Source organism: Python bivittatus, unplaced genomic scaffold (genome assembly GCF_059951505.1).
Source record: "Python bivittatus isolate LINGU-HERP-01145 unplaced genomic scaffold, Pbiv_v1 ctg000040_np1212, whole genome shotgun sequence".
NCBI lineage: Eukaryota > Metazoa > Chordata > Lepidosauria > Squamata > Pythonidae > Python > Python bivittatus.
In genome coordinates this window covers 5,334,150-5,356,743 of record NW_028277032.1, presented here as the reverse complement: position 1 = coordinate 5,356,743, position 22,594 = coordinate 5,334,150, and the positions used below count along the sequence as shown (strand labels likewise).

At 48.1% G+C, this 22,594-nt stretch overlaps 1 protein-coding gene across 1 annotated transcript in view; it reads right to left on the bottom strand.

The window, feature by feature from the left end:
* The window catches only part of LOC148216940 (uncharacterized), a 589,705-nt gene that overhangs the window by 562,220 nt on the left and 4,891 nt on the right, over positions 1-22,594 (bottom strand). The window contains exon 2 of the mRNA XM_088153359.1: positions 13,675-13,689. Within this exon, the coding sequence (XP_088009485.1) occupies positions 13,675-13,689 (15 nt within the window). The remainder of the gene's footprint in view (positions 1-13,674; positions 13,690-22,594) is intronic.

Genomic DNA, 22,594 nt, shown 5'->3' with positions numbered 1-22,594 from the left:
GGGCCAGTCACTCTCTCTCAGCCCTAGGAAGTAGGCAAGGGCAAACCACTTCCAAAATCTTGCCAAGAAAACTGCAGGGACTAGGCCAGGCAGTCACCAGGAGTCAAGACTGACTCAAAGGCACAAAAAAGAAAAGGAAGGAAGGAAGGAAGGAAGGAAGGAAGGAAGGAAGGAAGGAAGGAAGGAAGGAAGGAAGGAAGGAAGGAAGGAAGGAAGGAAGGAAGGAAGGAGACGAAGACAAGAAAAAGGCAAGATCCTAGCTTAGAATATACAGATCAGCAGCAAGGAGAGAGTGGGATCTGCTCATCCCATGAATTAGATTGAACAGCCATCTAGGACCCCTGAAAAACAATATCATCCCCCCCGCCCCCGTCTTGCCACATTTCAGAAGTCAAACTTCCCAGGCAAGGAAATTAAAGCTGCTTGATCACATGAATCACCCAAAATGTTTGGACCTGGCACAGGGTTCTAGGCTCTGCACCTCAGCTGGAATGGAAAGAGTTCAGACAGAATGGGCCTGTATAGCAATGTATAGCAAAACTATATACATATAGTGTGTGTGTGTGTGTATACATATATATATGTGTGTGTATGTATTTATATATACACACATATATAAACAACGTATAGCAAAACTAAGGCTCTTTGGGGTAGAGGGGAAACATATGGGGTCCTGCATCTACCACATAACTCCCTGCAAACTTCTTTTCTAATGTTTCCTAGCTTTCTCCCTGGATTTAGCCACTATGCGTATTCCAAAATATGCAGAACAATTCTATCACTGGTTGAATATTAATTAATTAGTGTTACTTTTTGAACGGAATCTGCAGCATTCAAGATATGACTGAAATGATTTGAATTAAGATAATAACCAAATAGGGCTCTCAATTACAGTGGCGATAAATGTGCTGTTGGGAGACCTGAAAGAGCAGGTTAGGGATTGACTGTCATGAAGAAAATCTATCTGTGGTCACTAGGAGTTGAAGACAACTTGATGGTGGATAATCAATCAATTAACCAATCAATCAATCAATCAATCAAATAGGGCTGTGCATGTTAGTTTTTAAAAGATGACCAGGAGAGTCATGATGGCAAAACAGTGTGGGAGAAGGGCCAGAGAAGGGGGACTGCAGGCAGGTCTCCTGGCCACAGGGGCTTTGCCATGCTCTCCCCTGGGATGTTTCTGGCTCCCAGCCCTTGGTTTCCATCCAAGGCCTGAATAGGCCAGGCAGCACTTAGTTTCTGAGCCTGGATTAGGTGAGCCATCCTGAGGCGAGGCGAGGCGAGGCGAGGCGAGGCAAGGGCAGTTTCAAGGTATGCCAAGATGCAAAAAGTGTGGACATTTTCATAGTATTCCTGGAAGTTCTCTCTGTTCTGGGTACCCCTCAGAGGGTCTGCTGGAGGACTTTTGGTAAGAGGTCCCTCAGGTCATCTCCCTCCCTCTGTGAAGACGAACAGGCAGGTCTGCCCGAAAGGCATCAGAGTCTGGAACTGAGGTGGCTGCCTTGGATTCTCTCATCCTGGACATTGACCTCTGCACCCGAGATGGCCCCAGACCACAGGATAAGAGCACTGATGCCACTGCATCAAGGGCCAAAGGCAGAAGCAAAGTAATCCTGGATGGCCTGGAAGCTCCTGGACTTGGGAATCCAGGTGCATTCAGAAGTGAGTTATCCCCCTCTGTAGCTCAGGTTCTGCAGCTACTCTGGGGTGGAGGCCAGGGTTTTCAGCGCTCCTGAACTCCAGTCCTCTCGGCTTCAGAGTAGTCAAGCTATGTGATATCCTCTGGATCCAGTTCCATTTGTGCAATTGGATGTGACCAGGCTCTTCTGCCAATACTGGATGTTGAACTGAGCTCTGGACTGGTCCATGTCACTCCTAGACGTACCACACATGTCTTTAACAGGAGGAGCAAAAGGGCTTTAGAACTATTTGGTTTCCAGAATATTGTATGCAAATTACAAATGAGACTTTTGAAAGAGAGAAGCTCCACAAAAAAGGCGGGACCAGACGAGAGACCGGCTGAGGGAGAGACCCTCAGAGGAGAGGCTGAGCAGTCGGCGGCAGCCCACCAGGGGGCGAGAGGCAACCAAAACCCTGAACCTGTGCTTCCGGTGCGGGGGCAGAGGCCACCGGGCGGCGCAGTGCCCGACGGAGTGGGAAGGAGCCCCACCATGGCTCGAGGTCAAGCCCCCGCGTCCTACTGGAAAGAGGGCCGGCGACCGACTGCGGAAGAGTGCAGTGGCGGCAGTGACCGAAAGAGGCCGAATGGGGTGGTCGACCCCTGAGACGGTGTCCTCTGGGGAGGATTCGGAGCCGGCGGGAAACGAGGCGCGCTTGCACTGAATGGCGTCCCAGTGCCAGCAGGGGAACCAAGGCGCGCGGACCCAATCGGGATGAGGATTGCCCTCCATTCCGGGTGAGGATACGCATCCGGGGGGTGAGGTCCGGAGGGGAGGCACAGCTGCGGGCGCTGCTGGATTCAGGCTGTACCCACTGCTTGATGCACCCAGCTGTGGTCTCGGGACTCGGCCTACAGCTGCGGCGCCTCCGGGAACCCATCACATTCAGCCACCTAGATGGCTCGCTGACGGGGGGCCCCGGCTCAGAATTACACCAAGCCGGTCCAGACAATGATCGGGAGTCACCGGGAAGAACTAAGGTTCGTGGTGGTCCCGGTCGCCGACTACGCGGTGGTACTCGGCTTGCTGTGGCTGCGGCGACGGAACCCACGTGTCGACTGGGCGGCGGAGGCAGTGCGATTCAGGGCCGAGGAGCCAGTGGAGCGCGAGAGCAGACGGGACCGGCCAGCGGCGACGGGTGCAACCGCGGCCACAGACGGGCAAGTGGAGGATCCGAGGCACGGGGAGACGAGGCAGGAGCAGACGGAGGTCAGGACCCAGGCGATGACCGCAGCGACGGCAGCGCTGGAGACCCAGAGGCTCACGGCGATCCCGAGGCATAGGCAGGCAGCAGCGGCCAGCGGGACAACTGCAGAACAAGGGCCAGATTCCAGGGGAACCACGTCGAGCGGCGGCATCCCGAGGCAATACCGGGACCTGACAGCGGCGTTCGGGGAGAAGGAGTCCAACCAGCTCCCCCCACACTGACCCAGTGACTGCACGATTGAGCTAGAGCCAGGGGCAAAGCTGCCCAAGCCAAAAATGTACTCCCTGTCAATGAAGGAGATGGGTGCCCTTCGGGAGTTCATAGACAAGAACCTGGCGCGGGGATTCATCCAACCCACGAAGTCACCATTAGCGGCCCCGGTACTATTCCGGGAGAAGAAGGATGGCTCGCTCCGGATGTGCGTGGACTACCGGGGGCTGAACACAATTAGCACCTAGTACAAATACCCCCTCCCCCGATGAAGGACCTAATGTCGCACCTATCCAAGGGGAGGGTGTTTACAAAGCTGGACTTGCGCGAAGCATACTTTAGGGTTAGGATCCGCGCAGAAGATGAGTGGAAGACGGCATTCAATACACCGCTCGGAAGCTACCAGTTTTCCGTGATGCCGTTCGGATTAAAAGGAGCCCTGGGGGTGTTTATGCAGCTAATAAACGAGGTGCTGCACGACCTATTCTACCGGGGCGTCCTGGTCTACCTGGACGACATCCTCATCTACACTGAAACCCTGACGGAGCACATGAGCCTGGTGCGCACGGTGCTCCAGAGACTGCTGAAGGCGCAGCTGTACGCGAAGCTATCAAAATGCGAGTTTCATCGGGAGCAGCTGGATTACCTCGGCTACCGGATATCCAGTCGGGGAATTGAGATGGACCCGGCGAAAGTAAAAGATGTCCTGGGCTGGGAAGCGCCGCAAACCCGGAGGCAACTTCAAAGCTTCTTGGGATTTGCGAACTTCTACAGGCAGTTCATCCCGAACTTTGCCCAAATCGCTCTTCCCCTGACGGTCTTACTGAAAACCAAGGGCAGTGGGAAGCCCCCCAAACCCAGCATGGCACTCGCGTGGACTGCGGAATGCCAGGGGGCATTTGAGGAGCTAAAACGGCAGTTCACGGCAGAGCTGATCCTGCGCCATCCTGACCCAGATCAGCAGTTTATCATCCAAGTAGATGCGTCAGATGTGGCAACGGGGGCGGTCCTGCTCCAACCCAGCCCGGAGGGGGCCATCCACCCGTGCGCCTACGCCTCGTTGGTATTGGGCGCGTTGGTCCCAATACTGCGGGAGATTCAGTTTCACCCTAAAACACATCCCGGGAAGCATAACTTCCTGGCAGACGGGTTGTCTCGCATGCCCCAGCACGCCAGCCTGCGAGAGGAAATCATGGACTCCATCATCCCTGCCAGCAGGCTGGCTGCAAAGGCGGTAACCCGGAGCCAGACCAAGGGGGAGCAGTGGGACGCGGCGCCTGAGGTAAAGCAAGGGTTTGCAGAAGCGGCGGAGCGGGACGCTTGGCTCAAGCAAAACCGAGACGTGCTAACCAGCCAGCGGGGTTTGTGGTGGCACGAAGGGAAGCTGTATGTGCCCGAAGAGTGCCAACGGGGGGTCATGGAAAGAGCCCATGACAGCCGGAACACGGGGCATTACAGCTTCGTGAAGATGCTCCACTTAATTCGGCGGCAGTTCTGGTGGCCAACGCTCCAGAATGACGTGGAGGCATACTCGGGGGGTTGCCCGGTGTGCGCGACGGCGAAAGGGGCTAAAGGCAAGCCTAGGGGGCTACTCCAGTCGGTAGCGGACCCCGATGGCCCATGGCAAGAGATCGCCATGGATTTCATAGTAGAGCTCCCGGAGAGTAAGGGGAAGACCGCCATTTGGGTGGTCATGGATTTATTCTCCAAACAAGCACACTTTGTAGCATGCCGGTGAGTCCCCACGGCGGAGAGGTTGGCGAGGCTGTTCGTGCAGCATGTTTACCGGCTGCACGGTGTGCCCCGATGGGTTGTCAGCGATTGGGGCGGCAACTTCATCGTGCGGTTCTGAAGCGGGTGGGGATGAAGCAAGCCCTTTCCTCCACGGCGCACCTGCAGATGGACGGAGCCACAGAACGCCTGAATGGGGGGCTCGAGCAGTACCTGCGCTGCTACGTGGGACACCAACAGGATGATTGGGTGGAGCTACTGCTGTTCGCGGAAGTAGCCTACAATAACGCCGTCCACAAAAGTACCGGCTTTTCCCCGTTCAAAGTAGCCACCAGGAGAGACTTCGTCCCCATGCCAGAATTGCCTCAGCCGGCATCCCAAATCGACTCCCTGGACGCCTGGTTTGCCCAAATCGACGCCACCCAGGGGGCGGCGCACACGGCTTTGCAAAGAGCCAAAGCCAACTACAAAAAACACGCGGACCGCAAGAGACTCCCCGAGGGGCAGTGGAAAGTGGGGGACCATGTGTATTTGTCAACCAAAAACCTAAAGACACACCAGACATCGAAGAAACTCAGCCCGAGATTCGTGGGGCTGTTCCCCATCGCAGAGGTCATCAATCTGGTAACCATCAGGCTGACGCTCCCGAAAAGCCTCGGGAAGATCCACCCGGTGTTCCACTGCAGCCTGCTAAAGCTGCACCAGCCGGGGAACGCCTGGCACAAGGCAGAGGTGGTGCCACCACCCATCATGGTCGGTGGGGAGCAGCACTTCGAGATCAACCAGATATTGGATGCCAGGAGGCACAAGGGGCAGGTCCAGCTCCTCGTGCAATGGAAACATTTCCCCAAGTCCCACAGCGAATGGGTAAGCAAAGCCCACATAAAAGCGCCGGACCTAGTGCGGGACTTTTACAACAAATATCCCGGGAAACCGAAATAAAGTTGGGGGGGATTTGTTTTCAGGGGGGCGGTATGTCAGGTTCAGCCGGCACGGCGCTTCGGGGAAGCTTGCAGCTGCACCGCACGAACTCCGCCGGCGGTGGCTAGCTGAGGGAAAGAGGAACTGAAAGCGCCACTAATTAATGGGCCACCTGCGCCCAGCCAAACAGGAAAACCGCAGCGGAAGTTTTAACTCCACACTGATAACGGCGCGAGCCAACAATGAGCGGGGCCGCAGGCAGCGAAACGAGATCACCACGCAACTCAGAACCCTCGGGCTTGCACATAATGGGGGGGGGGACCAACCCACGCCGGAGGGGACTGCCAATCAAGGACAATGGACCCTGGCCAAACCTGCCATCATGGACAATTAAGGGGGATTACTGGGGGGCTGATAATCCGCAGCGGTAACGCGATTGTGGGGCGAAAAAGCGCGGGAAGGGGGGAATATAACAAGTGATGCAAATGTACCAAGCCAGTCCTGGCTTTGATTGTAACTGCTACGTTACGCATGAGTAAACCTCTTTTGTGAACCACACGTGTCACGGGAGTTTCTCTGTCGAATGGGGCAAGCCTTACACTGACTCCACTTGGTCCCAGGTTTTGTCCAGTGCCATTGAGCCTGCCGTGGGATCCTGCCTCATAAGCAGAACTCGTTCTGATCTCTCTGACCCAAATAATTATTGCCAGCCTTGCAAGATAGACCAGACAGAAAACACGGCCAGATGAGCTAATTCTACTTTATTGTAAGGTTACATTAACAGAATCTTACAAGTCTGAAAGTATATCTCTCCCCTGCCCATCCCCTTTACAGCCCAAGAAACTAGGGAGGGTCTCTTCTGAGCCTCTTGCCTCACCCACATTCCTGCTGTGAGCTAAGTGGCCTTTTATCTGACCATTTCCTTGCCTGCAGCCTGTATCCCAAGGTCATTCCCACATGCCATTACAATTACAGTGGGGCAAAAAAGTATTTAGTCAGCCACCAATTGTGCAAGTTCTCCCACTTAAAAAGATGAGAGAGGCCTGTAATTTTCATCATAGGTATACCTCAACTATGAGAGACAAAATGGGGAAAAAAATCCAGAAAATCACATTGTCTGATTTTTAAAGAATTTATTTGCAAATCATGGTGGAAAATAAGTATTTGGTCAATATCAAAAGTTCATCTCAATACCTTGTTATATATCCTTTGTTGGCAATGACAGAGGTCAAACGTTTTCTGTAAGTCTTCACAAGGTTTTCACACACTGTTGCTGGTATTTTGGCCCATTCCTCCATGCAGATCTCCTCTAGAGCAGTGATGTTTTGGGGCTGTCGCTGGGCAACACGGACTTTCAACTCCCTCCAAAGGTTTTCCATGGGGTTGAGATCTGGAGACTGGCTAGGCCACTCCAGGACCTTGAAATGCTTCTTACGAAGCCACTCCTTCATTGCCCGGGTGGTGTGTTTGGGATCATTGTCATGCTGAAAGACCCAGCCACGCTTCATCTTCAATGCCCTTGCTGATGGAAGGAGGTGTTCACTCAAAATCTCACGATACATGGCCCCATTCATTCTTTCCTTTACACGGATCAGTCGTCCTGGTCCCTTTGCAGAAAAACAGCCCCAAAGCATGATGTTTCCACCCCCATGCTTCACAGTAGGTATGGTGTTCTTTGGATGCAACTCAGCATTCTCTCTCCTCCAAACACGACAAGTTGAGTTTAGACCAAAACGTTCTACTTTGGTTTCATCTGACCATATGACATTCTCCCAATCCTCTTCTGGATCATCCAAATGCTCTCTAGCAAACTTCAGACGGGCCCGGACATGTACTGGCTTAAGCAGGGGGACACATCTGGCACTGCAGGATTTGAGTCCCTGGCGGCGTAGTGTGTTACTGATGGTAGCCTTTGTTACTTTGGTCCCAGCTCTCTGCAGGTCATTCACTAGGTCCCCCTTTGTGGTTCTGGGATTTTTGCTCACCGTTCTTGTGATCATTTTGACCCCACGGGGTGAGATCTTGCGTGGAGCCCCAGATCGAGGGAGACTATCAGTGGTCTTGTATGTCTTCCATTGTCTAATTATTGCTCCCACAGTTGATTTCTTCACACCAAGCTGCTTGCCTATTGCAGATTCAGTCTTCCCAGCCTGGTGCAGGTCTACAATTTTGTTCCTGGTGTCCTTCAACAGCTCTTTGGTCTTGGCCATAGTGGAGTTTGGAATGTGACTGTTTGAGGTTGTGGACAGGTGTCTTTTATACTGATAACAAGGTCAAACAGGTGCCATTACTACAGGTAACGAGTGGAGAACAGAGGAGCCTCTTAAAGAAGTAGTTACAGGTCTGTGAGAGCCAGACATCTTGCTTGTTTGTAGGTGACCAAATACTTATTTTCCACCATGATTTGCAAATCATGCAATTTTAACTTTAAAAATCAGACAATGTGATTTTCTGGATTTTTTCCCCATTTTGTCTCTCATGGTTGAGGTATAGCTATGATGAAAATTACAGGCCTGTCTCATCTTTTTAAGTGGGAGAACTTGCACAATTGGTGGCTGACTAAATACTTTTTTGCCCCACTGTATATCCCTAGGCAAAAGGGACTGAGATACTTTTTAAGCAAGCCCTGAGAAACAAGATAATATTTGGAAGTGACTCAGGAAGACGCTTCCCTGATTCACTGGAGTATAAGAGGGGGTGGAGAACTTGCAAGGTTCTGTTATTAGTACCAATCTCAATAAATGTGGTTTTATTTAGCCTTCCTGTGCAATTGATTTTTCTGTCTGGTCTACCTAGTGGGGCTGACATCATTCCAGTGCTTCCAGTCTTGCTTTAGATAGCAAGAGAGTCTTAACCAAGCCAGCTTCTGTGCCATCGACTCCTCATCACATTGAGAATCTTTATACAGTGTCTGACTTCTGGGGGAGGTATGGCGAAGTCTTTCATGGAGCTGATGACCGTGGCAAAGACCAAGGAACCAGAGAGTAGACTGGTCCCTTGGAACCTCTCCAGATAAGGAGAGGATGGCAGATTACCCATATGTGTTCCAGATGGCTGCTCCTCATGAGGAGACCGCAGGGCAGCAGTTTTCCGCAGGTTGGAGCACTGGGAGACAGCAGGATTAGCCATCTTGCTCACAACCGTGGCAGAGACTTTTAAAGGACACTAAGTCCGCAAACCTCACTTTTGGAAATTGCCTATTAACCATCTTAAAGCTATCAGAGACCTTCAGAATGACAAGTTTGAAAAGTTATCAGGTGAGTTTTATCTTTAACTCTGAACAAAATAAAAATTAATATAAGCTTAAGAACTTAAATAATTTGAAATAAACAGCAAAAAGCTAAATAAGATTTTGATCTAAGTAAGTTATAAACAAAGGGCCCAGATAAATTTGGAATATTGACTTTTACTATAAGATTTTGGTATTAACAATAAAAAATAAATAGCTTCTCATGGGAAACAGACTTATTTTGGCTATCCTGGCTATTATAAGCTATAACAAAGATAAGTTACTTTATGATTTTAGAAATTGAATACTAGAGGGGACTAAAGATTCTGAGCAGAAGGGAAAAATATATATATAAGCCTGTTCTTGATGTCAGTTAATACTGGGACTTACAAAATGACACAAAATGTTATAACATCAGAAATGTTAAAGGAGATCTTTGAAGAATGGATCCAGAAATTAGTAACTACAATATCAACACTGTCAGTAGTGATGTCTGCTTCTATGGATAGACTATGTCCAAAAGATGTTAATGAAGGAATGATAGATGTGGAAAAAAAATTATCTGATAAGACAGATAAAGTATCGAAAATGGAACTACAAATGACAGGCCAAGAGCATGATTTGGAAAAGGACGCTTTACTGGATATACAAAAGAAACTGGCTGAAGTTTTAAAAATTAAAAGGGAAATATAAATGATAAACCAAGAGAATGACCTGGAAAATGTTTTCTTATTGAATCTACAAAACACCATCAACAGGGGAAAAATAGTGAAAACTGCAGGAATCAAGATGCCCAATCGAAATAACATCAAGAGTCTGGATGAAGAAGATCACTACAAAGATCTGGGAATCCTTCAAGTTGACAACTTCAAGCACGCTGAAATCAAGAAGAAGGTTAATAGTGAATACATCATGAGAATAATGATCTTACAGACCAAACTCAGTGGAGGAAATACCATCAAGGCAATTAACACCTGGGCAATTCCAGTCATTAGATATACAGCTGGAATAGTGGACTGGACTCAAGCAGAACTAGAAGTCCTGGATAGGAAGATCAGAAAAATAATAACAATGAATCGTGCCCTTCATCCATGCAGTGATGTTGACAGACTCTACTTACCAAGGAACATAGGTGGGTGTGGAATGTTACAAGTACACCAGACAGTTCAAGAAGAAAAAAGGGCATTGGAAGAATATCTGAAGGACAGTGAAAAAGATGCACTGAAACTAGTACACCATGAAGGCTTACTGAATACTTAAGAAGACCAAACTGGCTTATAAGAAAGACCAAATGAAGAACAGAAAAGAGACCTGGCAAGGCAAAGTATTACATGGCCAGTCCCCAAAAATCTAGCAGGCAAAGCTGATAACAACAAGACCTGGCAGTGGCTAAGAGCAGGAAAATTGAAGGAAGAGACAGAGGGGCTAATTCTGGCTGCACAAGACCCAGCCTTAAGAATAAATGCATACAAAGCCAGAATTGAGAAGACAGCAAGAGACAGCAAATCCTGCGTCTGCAAAGAAGCTGAAGAAATAGTGGACCACCTAGTTAGCTGCTGCAAGATCACACAGACTGCCTACAAACAACGGCATGACAAAGTTGCAACAATGGTGCATTGGAATATCTGCAAGAAATATCATTTGCCTGCAAGCAAGAACTGGTGGGACCACAAAACAAAGTAATAGAAAATGAAGAAGCTAAAGTGCTCTGGGACTTTAGAGTTCAAACAGACAAGCACCTGTCGCACAACACCGCAGACTTAACCACTGTTGACAAGAAAGACAAAAAAGTCTGGATAGTGGACACTGTAATACCTGGAGAAAGCAGAAGAGAAGAGAAAGAACTGGAGAAAATCACAAAATACAAAGACTTGCAAATAGAAGCAGAACAACTATGGCAAAAGAAAGCAAAGATAGTACCAATAGTAATCTGTGCTTTGGGCGCAATCCCAAAACATCTGGAGCACCACCTGAAGACCATTGGCACTGACAAAATAACCATCAGTCCATTGCAAAAGGCAGTTTTACTTGCAACAGCTTACACCCTGCGACGATGCCTCTAACACCATCAGACAACAACATCTGCCTATCCCAGGTCCTTGGGAATGACTTGATAGTTGGATAAAAATGCCAAATCCAGTCTAAACATTTGGCTGACTGTGCGACCAACAATAATAATTAGTATTTGCTTTGCCAGAGGGCAAGGGGGAAATAGCCCACATTTTTCAAGTAGCACATTTTGCCAGGCAGGAATCACAGAACTGTGGAACTTGAAGTGAACACGAGGATCCTCTAGTCCAACCCTCTGCAATGTGCAGAAAGACTAATCCTTGAGGGACAATGGCTGTCCAAGCCTCTTCTTAAAACCCTTCAAAAAGGGACAACTTATAACCCCGTCAGTAGACTGTTCCACTGCTGTGCAAATGTTACTTGCAGGAACTCTTTCCTTATATCTAATCAAAATCTAGGTAGCTGCAACTTGTACTCATTATTTCTGGTCTTAGTTTCTGTGGTTGTGGAAACCACAGTAGCTGACATATTCCCAAGCTATACAGAATTCTACAGCACAACTTCTCTCTTTATTATTACTTTTTTCAGGGACTCCCACATTAGCATCAGAGAAAGAGCACTTTGGTGGGAGATAATCCTACACTTATAGGTCTGGAGACAGACACCCAACCAGTTGCCAACCAGCAGCTACAGACCATACAATTATAATTCAAACCCAAGGACCAAACCTTGCTGGAAATCCATTTTGCCAAATCTGTCTACTTAGCAACACAACTGCAGGCTCTAATAACTTTGCCCACAGCACCCAAAGGGACCTGCAATTTCTCACTTCAGATGAGCAGTGCATCTTTTGACAGCATTGCCCCACCCCATTTTGTATTGGATCAACAGGAGAACTCCTGCATAAAAGAATGGACCATCATCACAGGCTGGGTAAAACAAGACAAACTGTTCTCCTGAAGTTTTGTGCAAAGCTTTGTTTATCCCCCTCTGGGGTACTGGTGGTGGTGGTGGTGGGGGAGGCTGTTACGTTGCTTTGAGCACCTAATTTACTCCCAGTAGCCATGCACATTTCTGAAAAAGTTATACTTATCTTCTGTGCATTTGTATAGAGACACTGGAATCCTTGGGTCATACTACTTCGTTCCTGTGTTAATCCTCGGTTAATGACCACCCATCCCAGCATCACCCCCCCCCCCATTCACGTGATCGTGATCTGGGTGCTTGACACTCATAATGGTTGCAGCGTCCTGCGGTCACATGATCGCCATTTGGCACCTTCCCTGCTGGCTTCCCACAAGCAAAGTCAATAGAGAAGCCAGCAGGGAAGATCGCAAGTCACTCTGCTAAGTCTCCCCCACCCTGCAGCAGCCACCCTCAGCCCCACCGCACTCACACTGCGCTGGCCCCTCGCCCACCGCCCATATCCTCCTGCACCCAGCCCAAGCCCTGCTGTGCTTGCACTGCGCCAGCTCCTCCCCCACCCAGCAGTGGCCACTCACCTGCCCACCAGCCTGCTTGTGAGCCACCCGAGACATGCAACTTCCAGCTGGCTTCCCCACTGACTTTGCTTGTTGGAAGTCGGCAGGAAGTGGCCATGCGGTGCTCGCTTAACAACCCGCAATCATTGCTTAATGATGGCCACAGGGAGTGCCGGGATTGCTGTCACTAAGCAATGTGGCCATGTGACATCACCCTTTACGACCACATCATTTAGCGATGCAAATTCCACTCCCAATTACCATCATTAACTGAGGACTACCTGTAACATCATTATTGGATGCCTCAGATTCCTGCATATCCCACCTGTCTCATTCTCAGATCACACTATTTTCTGGGCTTCTGGCTCTCTCTCCCTGCAGGATTCAGTTTAAAACCCTCCAGTTCAGATTTGCAAGGCACCTTCCCAGTCCTCATGACATGAAATGCAGCCCAACTCGTGCCCAGAGTCTCTCGTCCCAGAAATCTGCCCCTTTAAACAAAGCCCAAACCATTTCTGTCAGCAGCTTATATGGAGCCAGTTGCTCACTTTGAGGATGCGTCTCTCTCTTCCTGGGCCCTGACTGAAAAAACACAATCTCTGTGCCCACCTCTTTCACCCTCCTACCTGGCACTTCATAGTCCATTGCCAAGTCTTCAAGGCTGTGTCATCTGTTCCCGCATGAATCAGCGGGCTTAAAGCATCTTGGGAGTCACTCCGTCACATCCCAAATGCGTGCCCCTGAAAGGCAGCATGCTGCTCTTGTCAGACTACTGTTGACAGGTTGCTGCTTCAGTCCCTCAAAGAAGGGAGTCTCCAGCCGCCACCACTCATAACTTCTTCATCTTCAGGGCAGAAACATTTGCAGGTCCTCTAGAGTCTTCTTTCTCAGGCTTGGGGCAGATGTTCTTCCTCTTGTGGTCCAGAAACATAGTCAACAGTAAGTAAGGTCATGGAATCTATTCTGAAGGTCCATAATATAAGACAGGCTTGGGTCTTATTGCACATCCCCCCTCTGTCCTCTCACTGGGCTTTCTTGTTTTCTAGGAGATTCCTTGGTGTTCCTATCTCTTCACAGGTGCTTCCTGTGTCCAATTCAAGAACCACCCCCTGTTCCTTGATTGGTGGAGACAGTTTTGCCTTTAGCCTCTTCCCCTTCTCTTCCAGGAGGGCAAACAGCCTGCACTTGAAGCCTATGGACAACAGCTACAACAGAAGCCTCAGCCCCTTGACCTGTAATCACACACAATGAGCAATCAGCCACAGTCAGCAGGAAACTGTCAGCAGCAATCAATAACCACTCTTCACTTTATTGGTTCTTCAACTCTCTTCTTCTCTCTTTTTAAAGCAGCAGTCCTACAAAACAAGACTTACTTTTGAGTAGCATGTTCAGGATTATGTTCCCCAAGGTGCCTGGCTGTAGAGACAATTAGAAGACTGCTGCCAAGAGAAATTGTTTATGTCCTCTGTTGTAGCCCCCAGTCAGCAAAGATACTCAGCACCAGAAATGCTGTCAGGAAAATGTGTGCTGGAGAATAACAGTCTGTGTATGAAGAAGATTTGCCTACGCAATGATGCTTTATTTTATTCTTAATGCCTGATGCTAGCATTAAGAATAAAATAAAAAGCAAACAAATTAAAAACACAATCCAAAGCATCATTTACAGTACATAAAACAAGCAATATTCACCCAGCATGGATGTAGTGGCTCCCTGATAGGACCCGGTCCCTCATAGCTGGAGAGTGCCAGTGGCAGAGCAGCTGATGGGGGCCTTGAGACCTTGGGTGAGCCAAGCAGGCTGCAGTTGTGGTAGGATGGGTTAGGTGTGGTTGGATGGGTTAGGTGTGGCCCAGAGGTAGGTGTTCTGCTCTCGGAAATATGGCCACTTGGGTTTCGGGTTTTGTATTAATTGAGACTTTCGGGGGTGGGGGGTGGCCATTGTTCTCTGCGAGCTGTTGAGGGCTTTCAGAGGGCCTGTTCTACAGATAACTGACTGTGAGACCTGGTTGGGCCTGTGGGAACAGCGGGGACGGCTGCTGCTGCACTTCCCTCCTTGCTGTGCAGCTTCACCCCTGCTTGAGCTGCTGGACTCTGTGGCCGGGTTGGCAGCTGAGTCTCTGAGGTTGATGGTCCTGGGGGACTTTAACATGCTGCCTGGTGACACTGAGGCTGGGGCAGCTCAGGAGTTGTCCACCCTAAATTAGGCGGACTCTCCTGGTGACAGAGATCTCCTGACTGCTCCAATTTGCATGGGCTGGATTCTCTCGTTCTTCTTTTTCTTTTATATTTTTATAATATTCAAAAAGTCTAATATTAATAAAAAGGAAGATAAAGAATACTGGCCTTTCTGCCTCAAGACCCTACAGTCCAGCCCTTCTGGTATAATCCACATTTTTGATTAAAAAAAATCACTGGGGCTGTTCCCACAACTCCCACCTCCTTCCTAGGGGTTCTAGCAATGCACAATCACACTAACAGATCACCATTTGGGAAGTACAAAATCCATGCTGCTTTTTCCAGGAAGTGGCCCTGAGTGGATCCAGAGAGTCCAACCAAAGCTTCCTGAGGTCACCGGCCTTTTTTCTATTGACCAGGTCAGGAGCAGGAGGTGGAGGTTGGCTACTCTAGGCCACCTGTGTTTCGGAAGGGTGTTCTTTGCCCCAGGCTTTGCAAGTGAGCTCAGTAATAGGCAGGTTGACTACTATGGTCAACTAAGGGAATGCTGGAGGTGGAATGTGCCTTGATCTCAGTAAAGTCTTTGACAAGATCATATTTGACAATTCCTATTGTAGGGGAGATGGGTGGGAGAGAAATCCAATAAATAATAATAATAATAATAAAAAAATAATAATAAATGTAGGCCCAACAATAAGGTCTACCGGATTTGCACCTGGATGAACAATTGTATCCAAAGGGTGTTTGTAAATGTTCTGCTTTGTTCTGTAGAGAAATATTGAATATGGTCTCCCATGGCTCTGTCCTTGACTGGCTATTTAATATTTTTATAGAATGGAGGAAATGCTTATCAAATTTGCAGATGATACCAAGCTTGAAGACAAAATCACAATTCAGAATGACCTCAGTAGGCTTGAACATTTGGCTAAATATAAGAGGATTATATTCAATTAAGGTCCTACATAGGTAAAGAATTGGGGAAGTTTGCCTTGTGGCAATATGTGTGAGAAGGTTCTAGATGTACTAGTGGACCATGAGCGGCATATGAGCAACCAGTGTAATACAGCAGCTAAAGAGAACAAGGCAATTTTTGGCTGCATTAACAGAGTAACTGGGTCCAGATCACTGGAGATGATGGTTCCTCTACATTTGGATAATGTCCTCTAAACTCGGACAATGTCCTCCAGACCACACATGGAGTGTTGTGCCCTATTCTAGGTGCTAGGCTTTAAAAAGAACAGTTGCAACATGTTCAGAGAGCTACCAGGATGAAAAGGAGTATGGAAACAAAGCCTAATCAGGAATGGTTAAAGGGGCTGGCAGGCTTAGCTTGCAAAAGAGAAGACTCCAAGAGATACAATAATGGTCTACAAGTATCTAAAAAGCTATCATGGGCAAGATGAGGCAGATCTATTCGCTGCTGAAACCAAGGGCAGGACAAGGATTAACAGGTTGGAACTGGGGGGCAGGGGGGGGGCGGGAAGAGATTCAACTGAATATTAGGAAGAAATCTCTGATGCTTAACAACAATTATGTGGTGGAACAGCCTGCTTAGAACAACAATGGCATCTCCACTGGGAGTTTTCAAATGGGGCATCGATGACCACTGGCTGGGGATTGTATAGAGGATTTTTGAGCAGGAGATTGGACATGATGACCTATAACTATATACTGTAAGAATGTGAGTTCACCATATTCACAGCACAGTCTTTTTTCTACTTGAAGTTTTTCCTTCTAAAAAGTTTTTTTTTTCTTTTTAATAGGTTTTATTGTAATTTCCTTGTTTTGATTGTTGTAAGCTGCCCAGAGTCATTGGGAGGTGGGCAGCATACAAGCTTGATAAACCAACCAACCAACCAACCAACCAACCAACCAACCAACCAACCAGTAAACTTCCCATTTCAGACATACTTAGTATATCTTCTTGCTCTAAGACCTCTACTGCTGGATGAGATGGAAAGTCCAACCTTTAAAAGATCCTGTTTTCAACCATGAACAGATACCTACAGCAAAAGGTTCATAACAGGGTCTGGAAGAAATTGTCCCTCATAGATTCCCACTGTTTCAACTCACTATTTGGAATCCAGCTATGTGAGGTGCCTACTTTTAAAACCAGTTCAGTTTCCTAGTTTGTTCTTGTTCCAAAGTTGTTTTTTTTTAACTAAGAAAAGTCATGCAAAGAAAGGACTCTTTGGAAAAGACCCTGATGCTGGGAAAGATGGAAGGCCAAAGGAGAAGGGGGCGGCAGAGGATGAGATGGTTAGAGAGCATCACTGAAGCAATGAGCATGAAACTGAGCAAACTCAGGGAGGCAGTGAAGGACAGGAAGGCCTGGCGCGATGCGGTTCATGGGGTCACAAAGAGTCGGACACGACTTAATGACTGAACAACAAGAAGAAAAGTCATCAAATCATTATATCACCTAACAAAATATTACAGAATATTCACAACTTATCTGCTGCTCCTTCCTCCTTTTAGACTTGACAGAAATGGACCCACACATTGTGTAGCCTCTCAGCCCTCAATCAGTGTTATTATTTATTTATTTAAATTTAAATTTATTATAGCTGCCCAGTCCCATAGGGCAGCTTACAAATACAAATACAGAACAATAACAACAGTTAAAAACATACAACCCCACAGGCAGTCCAGACTAAATCAAACAATATCAAACCAGATGAGGCACCCCCCCCTCAACACATCAACCCCGGGCCTGGGACCAGAGCCAGGTCTCTTAAGACCTGGGCTTTCCGGAACCCCAGGGGGGGGGCGCCATCCTTATCCCTGGGGGATGCTGGCCCAGAGGGTGGAGGCCGCAACAGGGGAGGCCCGTTTCCTAGGACCTGGAGCACACCCACTCTGCCGGAGCGTACTGGGCAGGCAGAAACCACAGGAGACAGGCGGTCCCTCAGGTGTCCAGGCCCTCTGCCACACAGGGCTTCATAGGTAGCAACCAACACCTTGAATCGCACCTGGAACCCAACTGGCAGTCAATGCAGCTTGCGTAGCAGTGGTGACACATGGGCACATCCAGAGGTGCCTGTTACTGCTCGTACCACTGCATTTTGATCCAGCTTGTCAGGTTCAGCCCAAAGAACTCCACAAGACAATGCAAATACAGTTCTGTTGCATTTATTAGCTTCCACCTCCAGACAGAAATCTCCCCAGACTGAACTCAAGTTCCCAAGCCAGCCAGCCACAACACCGTGAATTCCTTAGGGAGGTGCCAGCCTCATCTTCTTGAACTTCCCACACTCCTGTTGGGGGCTAAGAACATGCTTATCTTCCTGAGCATGGCCTTCATAAGTCCATTCCATCACAAGCTGTAGCTTCCGGGTGGCCTTCCAGGGCAGCCCCATGTAGAACACATTCCAATAATCCAATTGTGAGGTGACCAGGGCACGAGTGACTGTCTGAAGGGCCTCTCGATCAAGGAAAGGGCACAACTGGCACACAAGATGAACCTGTGCAAAGGTCCTCCTGGCCACAGCTGCCACCTGCTCTTTGAACAGTAGCTGTGAGTCCAGAAGGACCCCTAATCTGCACACCAGTCTTGACTGGGGAAGTACAGCCCCAACTCAAGAACAAGGATGGAAATATCCCCAACCATGGAAGGCAAACAGCCACTCAGTCTTCTTGGTATTTGTGCCTGTTAGCATCAGAAGAAATGTCTCTTTAATAATTGTCCCCCAAACTCAAGTGCAGTGCACATGTAGGAAAGTGGAATGGATTGTTGGAGCCTACCATTTCAGTCTTAGAGAGGAGTTCCATCAACTAAGAGCAGATCCTGGTTTGTTTGTTTATTTGTTTATTAAATTAATATGCTGCCCATCTCCCCCAGAGGGTGACTCTGGGCAGCTCACAATTAAAATCCAAATGTTAAAAACAGTAAAAATATAAATATCCAAGTTAAATTAGCGCTCTCTCTCTCTCTCTCTCTCTCTCTATATATATATATATATATATATAAATAAAAATAAAAATAAAAATAAAAAGACTATATCCACTGATCTTCCTAGGCTAGGCACATGCCTGGGTTGCTTTCCGTGTGGTCCATGTGAAGACAAGCAAGGTCTTAGTGTCAGTTTTAGCAGCTCTGGGGATAAAGTCAGGAGTGTGGGGAACAAGCAAAACACACAAAGGGAAGATCTTTTCAGAAAAGCTCCTTGCAAACATGGGCAAGTCAGTGATATAACACAGCTCATAACTGCTTTAGCTGCAACTTCAGGGCCACAACACACTCCATTATGGCCATCTGTCTACAGTCACAAAGGAGGTAACTGGTTAGAAACTGCCTGGATAGCTTTGAGCTTTACATAATTAGAGCTGCAGTGGGCAGTGAGGAATTGCAGACCAAGGGGAAGATGGTGGCCACCAGAGTCTCCCAGGTCAGTTCTGGGCCCACTTCCAGGGTCCATGGCCAGTTCCCAGGCCACCAGTTCCCTTCGTCACCCTCATTAGAGTCCCCTGTTGGAAGCCTCAAGACTCTGAGGCCGTTCTCCTTCCTGATTTTAACATCTGACCTTTTTGTTAACAAAAGCGACAGTGCCTCTGGGCTGGTGGTGGAAACATTCTTTCTAATGAAACCAGCCCCAGAGATGATCTTTAGTTCTGTTTTCCTCATCCCTTGGTGATTTATCGAACTCAGCCTGCCTCTAGGCAGAAGTCTGCCCACTCCAGTCCAGATTTTGCAACAGTCGCAATCTTTGGCAGAACATTGTCTTAGGAGGTGGTACGAGTGGGTGGGATTCCCCCCTGCTGGAGTTTGGATGCCTTCATCTGGAGGAATAAGAAGAGTGGCACAAGAAGAAACCATGTGGGTGCAGGTTGCTGTGCCCGTACGAAGGGCTTGTTAACGTGCAAATTGCTGAGATGTAATCACACTCTTTTTCCTTTTGCTCAGCAAACCCAGGAAGGTGTGTGAGTCGATGGAATACAAATAAGCCCAGACAGTCTTCACAAGGGGTAACTCAGCATCTGCACGTAGGATTGTTCCCGCTGCAAAATTTGGGTACCTGGATTTGGGAGAAAGAAAGAACATGAAAAGTAACCAAAACAAAAAACTGAACTGAAGGTACAAAAACTAACAGGGAAGAAAACTTGTGCTTGGTAACTTTTTATGGTGGAGTGGATAATTGCAATGACGATTGAATTTGGAGTCTACCCAGAGAGCAGAAAGTTTCTTTCAACAACAATAACCAACTGACAGCTCAGAGGTAAGGATTTTGCAATGGAGGCTTGCTCGGGAGAAACTGTTGCAAGGAAGATTGATGATTTGGTGAGCGTGCCAGAAATCTGCGAAAGAGGTATGCCTTGCATACCACTGATGACAACCCAGGGAAGGGCTTCCCATGTCAACGTGTGCGGGAAAGTGGGATTTGGGGCCTGCTTTTGGCTGAGTGCTAGGGAATTATTCGGAAACATTTGTAATGCCAGATGCCAGATCCAGAATACAAGCTTTCTAAAGAAAGCTCTGTACGCTTCCCAGGAACCAGGTGATGGGGGTACTCTTTCTTACTTCTGTTTTGTAGTTCTCACTGACCAGTCCTTTCTTTCTTTAGCACGCAATCTTACGTCTGTAATCTAATGTTTCCCAAGACAACCGAACAATGCATGCATGGATTCTATTTTGCATCTCATTAAATTCTATGCATTGATTTCAAATCCTGGGCTAACAATCTAAAATGCCTTTAGTACTGTCCAAAATGGAAGAATTAAGGTTTCAGTCCTTTGCTGGAGGGAATAAGCCCTTGAATAGTAGACGTGCATACAATAGATTGTCATTGTACAGAAAACTTGTCATCAGCATTTGGAGATACAGTGTCGCTTTGAGAGCATTTAAGATGGAAGGCAGAAGCCAGGTTGGTCATGGTTACTCAAACCAACACACCCATTATTTCTCTGCCACCTCCAATTATGCTTGAGGCCATGCTTGACCCACTATGTTGACCCATAGCGACCACCAGGGTCAACTGTGACGCACTGTGATCCACCAGGAGAACAACTGTTGATTCTGAGAGAGGGGAAGCTCAGTGGGAGCAGCCAGTTCCCCCAAATTCCTTCCTTTTGCTCTTGCCTTGCCATTTGAGAGGTTTTGTAGAGATCCAAGAACAGATGGAGGGGCACTGTGGGAAAACAGCTCGCTCTGACAGATCTCTCCGTTGTTGGAGTGAAGGGACTCAGCTAACGCTCTCTGGCCCTCAAAAGGCATGACCGACAGTGTGAAGCTGCTGCTTCTGTTACATTCGTCAGGAAGAAGCTGCTGCCGTTCCATGCAGACGGATCCAGCATCGTCCTTTGCTTCATCTTCAAATTTGGGGTGATGAATGAGGAGAGAGTCCAGCCCAAAAGCAAGTCTTCTGCACCCCAAAGAATCATACCTTGGAAGGTGGGGGGCGGGGAGCCACTGCCAGGTTCCCACAGGCTGGACTGCAGCATCTGATGCTGTGCTTGGGGTCAGGGTGGCCATGAAAAGGGGACTGGGACAAAAACAGAGACGTGGCGAGGAGAACGCTGCTGCAAGCTCACAGAGAAACAACAGGGATTAAAAAATAAACCCCAAGCACAACTGTAATAGCTAAAGAAGGCAAATTGATCAATAGCTTCTTCCTTTTGTTTGCCTTCCCCTTCACTTGGGCTGTTTAAGGAGAAAGTGTGGCGTTTGTCTGGGCTCATCTCTCTCCCTTTAATTGCTTTGGGAAACAATTATTTAAACACTTCAATAAAAGGAACCATTTCTTTTTAATAAAAGAAATAAAAAGATTCTAATGATGAGACAGTGCTCCTCAGATCTTTTTCTCCTGGCCAAACCCAAACTTAAGTTCTTAGTCATTGAGAGATTGATCCCTCAAGAGAATTTCCTCCCAGCCAGCAAGATGACACTAATTTTGTTCTGTTGGGCTTTGCTCCAGAACATGGCTGCATGTTCTAAGAGGCAGCCAGAAGCTTCAGAGACTGCCTCAGGCAGGGATACCAGGAGACACACCCCAAACGATTCCATCCAGTCACCCCCAAGGGAGAGAGCAGGAATGTCTCTGAGGGAAGTGCGAGCAGCCATTCTCAGGTCTCCTGGCATGGCCATTGGGACGGCCACTGAGCCCTGGGGTGTTGAGGGTCGGTGAGGCTGCCTGGGGCCTGGCACTCACCCCTGGCAGGCACTAACCCCCTCCTGCTTCAGCATGTTGGCTGTAAGTCACAAAGCCTTGAACTGGGGTATCCTGGGGAGAGAGATTTTAGTAACATTTAGTGATTTCATTGATTCTTGCCAGGTAAACTTTGTTTCATAAGAGCCCAAAGCCAGCCCTGTTCTGGTAGTGGTCAAGAGGCCTCCACAGCTGTCCTTCAGCCGGTCAGCACTTTCTTGGCCAAGCACTGTTCTAGGCCCTTCTTGTGCGGAGGAGGACAGCACTGTCTCTCTCCTGGGCTGGAAGGTACATGAGAGAAGACATGCTCCCTGCCCCAGCTATGTCCCCTGTTCCACTTCCCCCCCATGGTCTGGATTATTCTTTTCTTGCCAGTTCTATAAGATTGGCCATTACAGTATCGGTGGCTATATTTCTAATTTCTTTTCTCTTGATCTACAGCACAGAATGGCCCTTTTTAACCTCAGCTGCCTGAGTTTATAGAGCATGCAAAACCAAGGATAACAAACCACATTTGTTACACTGACATAACATGCCTGGCCAAGCAAATATACCCAGTTAAGACTTAGTGTAATGGTTGGCTTCCCCAACAGGCTAAACTCTGATGAAGCCTTCAGCTGATTTCTGAATCACTGTGATAGTTCAGACGTCATGTATGAATAAGTGATGTTAGGATTTGTGTCCAGAGAATAGCATGTGATCCTTGCATTCTCTTGGTTATGGGGATAGAATATACTCATTTTCCATTCGCCAAGGGAGGAGCACAGATACAGGGTGTCAGGGCCTAACTGAAGATGCAAGAATTG